At 44.7% G+C, this 12,697-nt stretch overlaps 1 protein-coding gene across 1 annotated transcript in view; it reads left to right on the forward strand.

Annotated features, from left to right (window-relative positions):
• Positions 1–11,467, forward strand: part of MCF2L2 (MCF.2 cell line derived transforming sequence-like 2) — a 265,716-nt gene extending 254,249 nt beyond the window's left edge. Inside the window, exons 27-29 of the mRNA XM_070372807.1 lie at positions 2,586–2,674; positions 3,063–3,169; positions 3,245–11,467. Of these exons, the coding sequence (XP_070228908.1) occupies positions 2,586–2,674; positions 3,063–3,169; positions 3,245–3,380 (332 nt within the window). The 3' untranslated portion in view covers positions 3,381–11,467. The remainder of the gene's footprint in view (positions 1–2,585; positions 2,675–3,062; positions 3,170–3,244) is intronic.
• The last annotated feature ends 1,230 nt before the right edge of the window (positions 11,468–12,697 follow it).

Below are 12,697 nucleotides of genomic sequence, written 5' to 3' on the forward strand. Positions count from 1 at the left end.
GGCAAAATCAAAACTACACCCAGGTCTGACTGCCTCCAAAGCCCTTGCTCCCACCCCAGGCGATGGGCTCTCATTCATTCGCTGAGGTGCCTGTGACCCGCCAGACTGATTTGGGGTCCCCTCAGTGCTGCCACCTGAGTACTAAGACTTAGTACCCAAGACTCAGTACCACAGAGTCCACGGCCAGTGAATCCAGGAGAAAGGGATTAAGTATGGAAATGACAAAGATATAGTAAAAGACTGCCCATGAGCTGCACCTTCCTCCCCTGCACAACTAGGGGCTTTGACTGAGGGATGTTCTCCAAGGCTTCTGGGTTCTAAGAATTCTGGGTTCCTTCCAGGAGCCACAGGGGAGGCTGGGTGAATAGGGTGTGGTTCCTACTGTCGGAGCCCAGGGCCCATGAGGAAGAAATGTGAGGGCTCACCCAGGGCAGATGCAGTTTGCCTCAGAAGAAATTCTCCCTCCAAGGGAGGAGAAAGTGGGTGACAGAAATTCTCCTCCAAGGGAGGAGAATGTGGGTGACAGAAGCCCCCTGCCCGCACCCATCCTGCAGGGCCAGCAGCAGAGAGGGGCCCAGCACCAGATCATCATGTCACCCCAGGAGCTGCTTACCCTGAGGAATGGCTGGAACTTGTCCTCATGGCTTTTAGTTCTTATATTTCCTTCCAGCCCACTGTCACCCCAGGCTGGCTACCCATGTTCTATGGCTGATGAGGCTTCAGGGCCCAGCCCCAGCCCCAGCAGGTACCTCTGGAGTCCCTCTAGGGTCCCTGGCACCTGGCACTGTCTGGGTCACTCAGACCTCAGCCCCTGGAGACACAGCTCTTCAGGTCACACAGGGGTGGTCAAGAACATGGCTGCTCCGCTCCTCCCTAATAACCTCCCAGCAAGACCACCATCCTGTCCTCACTGTCTGCCCCTGTAAGGCACCCAGGCTGGATGATCACCCTAAAGAGGTATCTCTGGGGGTTCCTGTGGATGCCCCAAAGTCACATCAGGAGGAGGGCAGTGGGAGGCACCTTGCATAGCCAGGTTCTCCTCTGCTAACCCCACCACCTCCCAGGAGCCAGAATTAAACCAGGCTGTGCCCTTGCATTGGGCCAGGTTTAATTGCATCTGGAGGCTTCCCCACTGCTCCCCGTGTTGCTAGCACAGCCCCCACTCCCCTGCTCTGGGGAGGACATGGGGCCCCAGAACACAGTTAGAGGGGCCTCCGGACAGTAGGTTGGGAGCTCCCACTTTCTGGCTGCCTGCTCCCAGAGGTGCTGTGCCCCACCCCACCCCATCCCAACTGCAGGCTCCTTCCACTCCCTCTCCTCTGCCAGTCCTCTGCCCAGAAGGCCCTCCTCCATGGGCCTCACCCCAATGCCCTCCCCCTGAATTCTCACTTGAACTAAAAACTCTCTCCTGCACTCAGATTCCTGAGGGATCTGGGACTCAGCTGATGCTCAACCCGGGGCTCCCTCAGGTGGGCTCATTCTGCAGATGCTCACCTCCCTAAGCTGACTTGGCAGCACTGTGGGGACAGGGATCGTGTCTTTAGAGCATAGGGTAAAGAGTAGAAATGTGTAGGGAATTCCCTAGCAGTCCAGTGGTTGGGACTCCGAGCTCTCACTGCCCAGGGCCTGGGTTCAATCCCTGTTTGGGGGCCTAAGATTTCACAAGCCAAGCTGTGTAATTTAAAAAAATAAAATAAAAAATGTGTAGATTCCAGCTGCATTGTTTACCTGATATCTCAACTGGTAAAGAATCTACCTGCAATGCAGGAGACTGGGGTTCGATCCCAGGGTTGGGAAGATCCCCTGGAGAAAGGAAAGGCTACTCACTTCAGTATTCTGGCCTGGAGAATTCTATGGACTGTATAGTCCATGGGGTGGTAAAGAATTGGATGTGACTTTCACTCACTTTCATGCAGTGTTTACAGGCCAAGGGAATTTACTCAACCTGGTGATTAATCTCTCTCATCTCAGTTTCTCATCTGTAAAATGGGGCTAAAGTCCATACAGTTGTGTGAGGCTTCACTTCTGATAAATGCCTGACATCCCAGCAGACACAGCAGGCTCAGTATTTGGTGGGAGTGGCTGTTCCCCACAGTGTCTTTAACAGGCCTGGCAGGACAGGTGCACAGTGGTGCTGCTAACTAGTAAATGAATCTCATTGGAGAGAGAGGCAGGATGTACTTACTGTCCCTCTCATTTTCCCTCGGGTAGAGCACTGCCATTTGGCAGAGGCTGCCAAGGAGATGGGAAACAAGCAGTTATCAGGGGAGAGAAGGAGGTAAGGATGAGAGGAGGGTGGGAAGGAGCGAAGTCAAGAAGGTCCTCAAGACAAAAAGACAATGACTTCTTGGCGGACAGGGAGGTAGGGCTATGAGTACCATGTGGACACGCCTTCTCAGTCACAGTTAGGGAATTTTGAGCTGGAACAGGTACCCCTCCTCCTGGTCCAGGGGAAGCAGTCCTGTCCTGGGAGAGGAGACGGAGATGGGGAGAATGGGTTTCCACCCCCCATGGTGGGTTGGGGGGGAATGTCCTCCCACACCCTCCCCCACAGCAGGCCAAATTCTTCACTTTCCCTCCCTAAGGTTGCTCAAGCAGGGAGTTTATCTCCATGGAAACCTCTGTCAATTGTGAAGGTGCAGAAGATTTGGAAAAGGAGAACAGTGTCCTGAATGTAATTTATTTCCTTCTTACTTCCTTCGTATTTTCCCTCACTGTTCATCAGCTTCTACTGCCCGTTCTTCCTCTCCCCTTTCCCTTTCGTCCTCCTTTCACGATTCTCACCCATAAGGACCCGGCTTAATCAAGGAAGCTGAGGTCACTGGATCTGCAAGGTGGCTCCCACACCACTCCCCACCCCCTACCTCCCACCCCCAGCCCAGCATGCGCTGCATCACCGGCTCCTTAGCCATGCGCTGGTTTCGGGCCAGAATTAGGGGCTCTTGCTGTGGGACCTGAGTGGCCCCGTGGGAGAGTTGGGGTGGCCCCGCCCTGCCAGCGGGAATCGCCGTGTGGATCTGATCCACCTCCCCAGCACTGCATCACTGTCCCTTCCCTTCCAGCTCTCGGGACTTTTCCGGTTGGACGACAGTTACGAGACCTCCACGTCTGGTCAGGAGAAGGGAGAAAGCATTCGGGGAGAGAAAAAGGGCTGTCAAAAGAAGGACACGTGAGTGGAACGCGGAAAGAAAAGTAAGCCAATTTGTTAGCAGTTGCTCCCCTGACTTTCTTCTTGGAATTTCAGGGCCACGAACAAAACTGAGGAGAGGCTTGAGACGTCTACTGGCTTGCTCGCCCCTGCGGGGAAGGCCAGTTTCCCCCGAGCAGAGGCAGTGCGGGCGCAAGAAGGGAGCCTGAGGCCGCCCTCTGCAGAGAACTGACACTCGTTCCAGACCACTGAGCATCCCCGGCTGGATTGTATTCCGGGGAGCCGCTTCTGTGGGCGCGGAGCAGAAGCAGCAAAGGGATCTCACAGCCCACACACAGATCCGCTGTCCTGCCCGGGGGCGACTGGACCATCTTCCCGGAGCCTGAGGAGCGGTCCACGTCTGCGCGGGGAGCCTCGGGCTGTTCTACGCGCCGCCTCGCGAGCGCAGGGACTCGGAGCAGACCCCTTGGAGAACCTGCAGATGCCGCCACGCGCCCGCGCTGGGACAGGGCACAGAGTCCGTGGAAAACCTTGCGCCCCTCTAGACGCGCCTAGAGTGTGGACTCCGCGGAGAACCTCTAGCTGCTCCACATGTGCGCCTACAGAGGTTAGGGATCCAGTCCTGGAGAGCTGAGTCCAGGGTTTCTGAATGTTGGCACTTTTGACTTTGGTATAACTGCTGTGGAGGCTCTCGGGCATTGTAGAATGTTTAGGGGCATCTCTGCCCTCTATCCCCTAGATGCCAGAGGCACCTCCCACCCACTCACCGAAATTAAGACAATCAAAAAATGCCTTCAGACATTGCCAAATTTCTGCTGGGGCGGGAGTGGAGAGCTAGGTTGAGAACCTCTGATCGGAGCCGCTCAAACTCCACAGGGCAGCCCTGCGCTCTTCTCCCTGAATCCCCACAAGAATGTTAACTGTGATATTTGTGTTACTTTGTTCCAGGGTTGTTTCCTCTTAGTGAGGGCTGGCTACAAGTTAACTTCTGAGATATTTACGTTTAGATTTATTAGTTTTTAAGTTAGCTTCGTTTATTTTCAGTAATTTATTTTTAGTTTAATTAGTTAATATTCATTTTTGTTTTTAGTTTTATCTTTATTTAATTTCATAGCTTTAAAGCTACCTGTTTATAGCTATTTGGTCTTACTTAGTTCCTTAGTTTTTGAGTTATTTTCAGTTACTCATTTACGGTTACTTTGTTTTGAGTTATGTATTTCCAAATTAGTTACCTTTAGAATTATTTATTTTAAATTATCTATCTTTGCAATTGTTAATATCTGAGTTATTTTCATGTTTTTATTTTTAATTGTTGGCAATTTGGGGATTATTTATTTTTACAGCTACTTATTTGAATAGTAAATATTCACTTGAAGTTTTTTAATTGCTTTATTTTCAGAATAAAATACCTGTAGTTATTTTAGGGCTTTTCCCCTAGATATTTAGTTTTAGAGTTACCTATATTCACAGTAATTTATTTTCATTTATTTTAGAGTCTGGGTTATTTTTACACTCATTTGGGGGTTTTTAGTTATTAATATGTGGTTTTAAATTATTTTCAGTTGTTGCATCTTGAGCATTATATTTTGAGCTTCTTACTTTCAGAACTTTTGAGATACTTAGTTTTTGAGTTATTTTCAGAGTTACTTATTCTCAGTCGTTTCTTTTCAGTCATGTCTTTGTCATTCAAGTTTTTTTCTATTTTGTATTTTTCATTACTTTGTTTTCAGTTTTATTTACAAAATTATTAGTATTTCTTTAGAATTATTTAATCCATCAGTCAGGATCCATTCAAGAGAAACACTATAGTATACTAGTTATTTTAACAGAAAGAATTTACTTTAACAGAAAGAATTTAATATAAGGAAGTACTATCCAGGTACTGAAAATTTCAATGGGGGAAAAACAGTGATAATCAGATATCATGAAGATTTTAACTTCTCTGCTGGCATCAGGAAAGACCAAGGAGTTATGAAGATGAGTGAGAGGTTTCTGGGTCCAGTTGGGGGAGTCAGATGTGGAAATAGGTGATCACAACACAGTGTGTGACACACAACTCTGCCGCTATGTGATGAGGCCGTGTTTGGAAGATGGTAAACTGCTGCTACTGCAAGGGAAATGCAATTTTGAAATTTTTAGACTTCTTAAAAACCAGAAAAATAATAGAGGCTGAATCTTCTGTGAATGAGATTTGTGTCATCTATCTATTTGGGTAAATGAAAAGAACTAAATCCTTCAGGTAAATCCTTCAGCCTCCTTTTATGAATACTAGTTGCTCAATACCCATTCCAGTGTTCTTGCCTGGAGAATCCCAAGGATGGGGGAGCCTGGTGGGCTGCCATCTATGGGGTCGCACAAAGTCAGAAACCACTGAAGCAACTTAGCAGCAGCAGCAGTTGCTCAATTAATCATGTCCCCTGTTGCCCACTAGAGGGCTTCATTTCAGCAGGTTGCTTAGGAATGGGAATTCTGTAGCCCCAAAGTGCTCTGGTATAGGAACTGTAAAATCTGGCCAGAGTCTGTGTCCACAGTAAAGAACAACCAGGCATTATGAAATTATTAGAAAAGTTAGAGATATTCTAAACCAGCATTTCCCAGAGTATATTTTGCAGAATAGGCAGAAGATGTTAGAGTTCAATGAGTTAATCCCACAATGAAAAAGAATTATGTAAAAATAAATATACTTTACAAGTAGTACATATTACTGTCTTGGTTGATCCCAGCTGGTAAATTAAAGGAGCTGAGAACTCTTTCAGGACGAAAGTCTGTATATTTTTGTTAAACTCATGATTTCCCAAACTTATTTGACCACAGAACCCTTTTCTTTGTGAAATATAACATCCAATATGTATTAGTAAAAGGAAAGACTTTGCTATAACAAAGAGATCCAACAATATAGTGACTAAAGAATATTTCCGTCTGTGAAACAGCCTGAGTTGAGCTTGCAGTCTACTCTGCTTCACATGGTCATTTATTGTCCCAGGTTCCTCCTTTCTGGTTTTCTACCATCCCCTAGAGCATTGTCTTTGTCTACACAGTCAAAAGCAAATTTCAAGAATGTCCAGCTTCCATCCTGCAGGAAGGAAAAAGAACTTGGGAGATATGTATAAGCAATGTTTTAAGGCCCAGCCTGCAAGTAGCACACAAAACATTTTCTTATATTCCCGTAGTGAAAGCTATGTTGAATGGCCACACCAAGCTCCAAAAGGGGTTGAGAAGCCACTGCCCAATTACAACTTTACTAATATGTGTCTGTGTAACCCAGCCATCCTGCAGCAGAGGAGAAACTAGAATCCAGGTCTTCCAACTCTCAGGCAAGGATTCTAAGTTACCACACTAGCATTTGCTTATCAGTCAAGTGCCGGGGACCAGCCCCGGCTGATCCAGGGTATTCGAAGGAGAGACGGCGTAGGCGAAGATCAGGAGACAATTGCTTAATTAAATGTTAATTAAGGATATAAAGAGTAATAGAATGAGGATAGCCCAGTGAGGAAATTTAGTGGAGAAAAGCGGTTGAAATAAGGATAGCTCAGTAGGAAAATTCAGTGAAGAAAAGAGGCTGAATAAAATTCCAAAGCAGGGAATTAATGTCACCTACGAAGGCCGCAGGCGTCCTCCCGTTCTCCCGAAGGAGAGGAGACACTAAGGCCTCCCCGGTCGGATCTTAGAAGCCCAGGCAAAATTAGTAGGCTTGACAAGCTTCCTTGCCTCAGAGGAAAAATTCAGCCAGAAGGTGAAAGAAAGAACGACATGGGGAGACCAAATTCCGGTGAACAAAAAGACATACTTTATTTTCCAAAGCAGTTTTATACCTTAAGTTGTGCATAGAGGATAATGGGGGAAGGGGTAGAGGCATGCAAAGACAGCAGTTCCTGATCCTTATCGAAGTCAGGCTTTCTTCCTGCAAACTTAGCATATGCAAAAGTTAGGTGATTTGCATCATCTTCTGGCCCGGAGGCCTGTTAACAATTTAAGACCCTTTCTTCAGAAAACTTATTTTTCTCTAAAGGTGATTGGTCAGGAGCCACCCTCCAAAAGCATTAGATAAAGTTGCATTCCTACAGAGCAAAGGTGTGGTGGGCTATAACAAGAAAAAGAATTAACTCAAGGGTCCCAGGTTACAAACATTAAAGCTACTACTTACACCAATTATATTAATCAATACACTGCCAGGGACACAGCAGGTAAGGGATATGGAGACTTAGCAGCAAACATTGGCCCAACAAGTGAAAATCCCTTCACCAATACAATTTCTAATCAATCTTTTAACTACTCAAAAGAATCTGTGTTTACACAGTTTAGAACATCTCCTGCCTCTCACAGTTGGGAGGCTCTGAACAATCACATGTGGCCGGAAAAACCTATTCAGGCAGGCTAGAGGATTTCCAAAGGAGTTTGTAGGTTAAACACTGTCACACCCAGGAATTATTAACTGGAGCTGTAAGCTAACTCTTTTTTCAGAGAGGTAGTGGGGGACAGCCCCCCGTAAAGTCAGAGGTGTAGGTGAAAGCACAAAGCAGAAAGTAGGCAGACTCTGGTTTTGGGGGTAGATTGCTCGAGAATTTCCAGGGAGACTCCTGAGGCTTGATCCCGCCTTTGCGTATGTCAAGCCTCCTTCCTCATGACCTTTGCCACGGGCGGAGCTCGCTCCCCACAGTCAAGTATGAGTTGACTCATTGGAAAAGACTCTGGTACCGGGAAAGATTGAAGGCAAAAGGAAAAGAGGTTGGCAGAGGATGAGATGGTTGAATAGCATCACCGACTCAATGGACATGAACTTGTCCAGGATATAGTGAGGGACGGGGAGGCCTGCATGCTGCAGTCCATGGGGTTGTGAAGAGTTGGACACAACTTACTGACCACAAAAACAGCAACAAGCATTAAGTGTCTCTTGAATTTCAAGTTGACTGTCAAATGAGAATAGAATGCATTTTAAAATATAGTTTCACCAATCCTCTATAAAATATTTGTCAATTGCATCTTTAATCTGGCAGCAGTTTTTACGGATAAGCTTTTCGAATATGGCTATTATTAATAGCAAGAATTGTAGGACCGTGATTGCAGAAATGTAATTAAAAGACATTTGATCCTTAGAAGGAATGATATGACAAATCCAAACAATGTATTAAAAAGCAGAGACATCAATCTGCTGACAAAGGCCTGTATAATCCAGTAGTCATGTGTGGATGTGAGAGTAGGTTCATAAAGAAGGCTGAGCACCAAAGAATTGATGCTTTTGAACTGTGGTGCTGGAGAAGACTCTTAAGAGTCCCTTGGACTGCAAGGAGATCAAACCAGTCAATCTTAAAGTAAATCAACCCTGAATACTCATTGGAAGGACTGATACTGAAGCTGAAGCTCAAATACTTTGGCCACCTTATGCAAAGAGCTGACTCAACGGAAATGACCCTGATTCTGGGAAAGATTGAAGGCAAAAGGAGAAGGAGACAGTAGAGAATGAGATGGTTAGATAGCATCATGGACTCAATGGACATGAATTTGTGTAAACTCGGGGAGATAGTGGAGGACAAAGGAGCCTGGCATACTACAGTCCATAGGGTTGCAAAGAGTTGGATACAACTTTAAGACTCAACAACCATAAAATTTTAATTTGCCAAAGACCATATACTGTGGAAATTAACAAAAGGAACAGAGTAGGGAATCTTGAAATGGACCCAAATACATCTCAGAATTTACACTACAAAAAAAAAAAAAAAAAGGACTTCAAATTAGTTCTGAACCAAAAAGATAAATTATGGGTAAAAGTGGTATTTGGACCTCTGGATAGCAATATGGAAAAAACAATAATAAGTTTATCTCAGCCCTTAAAATCATTCATGTTGATACCAAAAACTCAACCTTTGTGCACCAATGCCAAATCAGATCTCTAAGACAAGAGTTTGGGGTGAAGTAGAAAAGGATAGCTTTACTGCATTGCCAGTCAAAGGGGGACACAGCAGGCTCATGCCTCTCAAAAACTGTGTGTCCCCAACCCAGAGGAACTTGGTAAGGAGTTTTTTAGCAATGGTTTAAGGACAGAGTTACTGATAAAGATTAGGGTGTGAGCAGGGTCTACATTCCTTTAGTTTGGCCTCTGGGGGTCTTTTGAAGAGCTTCTCTGGCTCCTTTAATCTGGAATGAGGAATGCTAATATCTTCCGTTTGCTGATATTTTTAGTTCTATAAAGGCTTCCCTGGTGGCTCAGAGGGTAAAGCATCTGTCTGCAATGCAGGAGACCTGGGTTTGATCCCTGGGTTGGGAAGATCCCCTGGAGAAGGAAATGGCAACCCACTCCAGTATTCTTGCCTGGAGAATCCCATGGACAGAGGAGCCTGGTGGGCTACAGTCCACGGGGTCGCAAAGAGGCAGACACGACCGAGTGACTTCACTTTCACTTTCTTTAGTTTTATAAAGAGCTCAAAGCTATTGTTATGTGTATCACTTGAGGTAGAACCAAGACCCTGCCTCAAGGCTATAGTATTGTTTCTTGACTGCTCCTCTCTTGCCTCTGCATCCCCTTTTCCCTGAATAGCAACTGTTTGAAAAGCTTCCATGCCCAGGAGCCCCACAGGGTCTTTCTTGGTTTCACTGTTGTTCAAATGTGTGACTTAAAGAAATCATGAAAATCACAACATTGTAAAAAGAATCTTGAATAGGATAAAGTCTTTCCAGGCAAAAACTGAAGCCAGAAGCTACAAAGGAAAATTTTGACAAACTAAGCTATGCAAGAGGCAAAACTTATATGTAGAAAAAAGGAAAAATTGAAACTAAAAAGCTAAATGCATTTTCAAAACATGTGGCACAAGACTAAATTCTTTGGTGTATTATATAAAGAGCTTTTACAAATCAATAACAATGGAAAAAGAAATAGGCAAAGGATGTGAATAGGAAAAAAATTTCAAAATCCAGTAAATAAGAGATCAAACAGTGATATATCATTTTTCATCATCAGAGTGCCCAACATTTAAAACTTTGATAATACCCAGTGATGGAGAAGATATAGGAAAACCAGCACCCTCATGCATTGTTGGTAGGAGTATAAATCAGTGCTAGCATTTTAGAAGGCAATTTGTAACAGTTTTAAAAATTTAAAACAAGTATATTATTTGATCCAGCAATTCCTCTTCTAGAAATTTATTTTAATGATTTACTCATACAAATGAACAAAGAATTATATGTGCAGGGTTCATTTTAGGTTTACTTTTAAGAGGAAAACAAGTGGTGAGAAATGGGAAACAACCTAAATATCTGTGGTAGTGTTACATTTTATCTCCAAATTTGAAACGGGAGGGGGGCACAACCTCCAAAAGAATGACATAGCCTGAGGACATGATATAAACTGATCAGAACCAACCAGATCCAAGATGGCAGGTGAGTCGACTTCCTTTTGACTTGAGCCTCAGTGTACGCTCATTGTAACATCAGTACTCTAAATGACATATCGCAGGTGCCATGATGGCTCCAAGGATGACCTTAAAGGTCAAAAAATTGGCACTTGCCCAATTCCTGGAAATCCCCCTTCCCCCAAATAGCTGGAATACTCATCCCGCTCAGCCTATGAAATAATTCGCTGACAACCCTGTACCCCGGTGCCTCCTCCTCTCTTGCTTTCTGAGATAGTCTATACTCTGTATATGGGGTGTGTTTCCTCCCTGAACAAACCTTCTTTCGGTTTACTGTGGTTCACTCTTGAATTTTTTCCTGCACTAAGCCAAGAATCCACACTTGGTGACTGTCCCAGGGATTCAGACGTAACCTGGGATGTGACCACTTTCCTGCACCTCGCTCTTTTTTCTTGCAACAAGTTGAGACTCCTCCCTTCAAAAAGTGCAGTAAAATTACCCTCCCTTTAAGTGTGGCTGTACTAGTGACTGTAATAAACAGAATGTGGTGTAAGTGATGTTGGTTGCCTTTCAAGACTGCGTTATAAAAGCCATTTTGCTTTCTTCCTCGTTCTCCCTGTTGGATTCCTTACTGTAGAAGAAGCTAGCTGCCATATGGAGAGGACACAGAAACAGCTCAAAGGAGAGATTTGAATGGTAGGAACTGAAGCCTCCTGCCAGCAGCCGTGTGTGAGCTACCTGGGAGGTTAGATTCTCCAGCCCTAGTCGAGTCTCTGATGGCTTCAGCTCCAGCTGACGTCTTGGCTGAAACTTCGTAAGAGACCCAGACCCAGAAGAACCCACCGAAACCACCCTTAAATTTATTACCAGAGGGCCATGAGATAACAAGTGTTTGCTGTTTTAAGCTCCTAAGTTTCCTTAACAATAAATTAAAAATATATTAAATAATTTAAAAACTGGTTGGTAAAGTATTATACTGACATACAATGGAATTCTATGCAGCTATTAACAATAATACTATGGAGAAAGCTAGAAACAGCACTGTCACCACACTTGCAAGATCAAAAAATCTGGAAAATATATAAATTCACACCTTTTATGAAGAAAGAGCTGAGTTCACAGGGCAGCCATGTAACCTGAAGTCCAAGGAAAACAGGCACCTGCACAAAGAGAGAGAACTCCAGCTCTTGCCTACTTGGAGCAGGCAGTGCTACATGTCGGCAAGCAGAGTTCAGCTAAATTTGTTAGTGGCCTAGTGTAAGTTTGCAAGAGAAAATTTAAACCTGCAGATGTAATGAAAATTTGCATTCAGTAGCAGACTTTTCTCCAGTGGTGTCACTGGGCACTCTAACACACATACACACACACACACACACACACACACACACACACAATTAGTGAAATTCCTGAGAAAGTATCCTTCAGTGCATAGCCCAGGGGAGAGGAATACTAGCTGCTGCAGGAAATACAGGAAACAATGCTCGGATCCTATTTCTAACAGAACAAAAGCAGATCCAACTGCTCAAGAACAGGTGTGATAAATCTACAGGCTGGTAAGCCCAACTGCAGCTGGGGAAAGAGAACGGAATGAAAACCGTACCTCTGATCCTGAGAAAGAGGTGGGCATATATGCTGGGGGAAGGATAGAAACAATTCGAAGGTCACACTCCCTCAAAACCCAGGGACAGAGTGCCTGCCTGACTGAGACTTAATCAGAACAGAGCATCTCCTGGCTTACTGCCCAGCACTAGACTAACAAGCAGTGACTATCAGTAATGGTGGAATCTGCCAGGAGAGCTAAAAAGCGTGGAGAGAGAGAGACTCTGACACATACCAGGGAAGACCTAAAGCTGAGGTGGAGCGCACACTGAGAAAGCATTTGAGCAAACAAGGCCATACCTTAAACACAGGTAACACTTCAGTAATTTCATGATGTATGTAGTGTACTTAGGGTAACTGTGGCAACCACTGACCCAAGGATCTACACAAAGGAGTGAAGACTGCAAGAAATGGTAATCACATGAGTAAGTTTTTTTTTTAATTTAAAGAATTCTTTTTTAATATTTTATTTATTTTCTAATCTGTCTGAATTGAGTCTTTAATATTTTACTTATTTTTAAATCTATTTGTTTGCAGCGTGCAGATCTTTCGTTGCAGTGCAGGGACTCTCTGGTGGCACTCAGGCTCCAGAGCATACAAGCTTAGC

Source organism: Bos mutus, chromosome 1, assembly GCF_027580195.1.
Source record: "Bos mutus isolate GX-2022 chromosome 1, NWIPB_WYAK_1.1, whole genome shotgun sequence".
NCBI lineage: Eukaryota > Metazoa > Chordata > Mammalia > Artiodactyla > Bovidae > Bos > Bos mutus.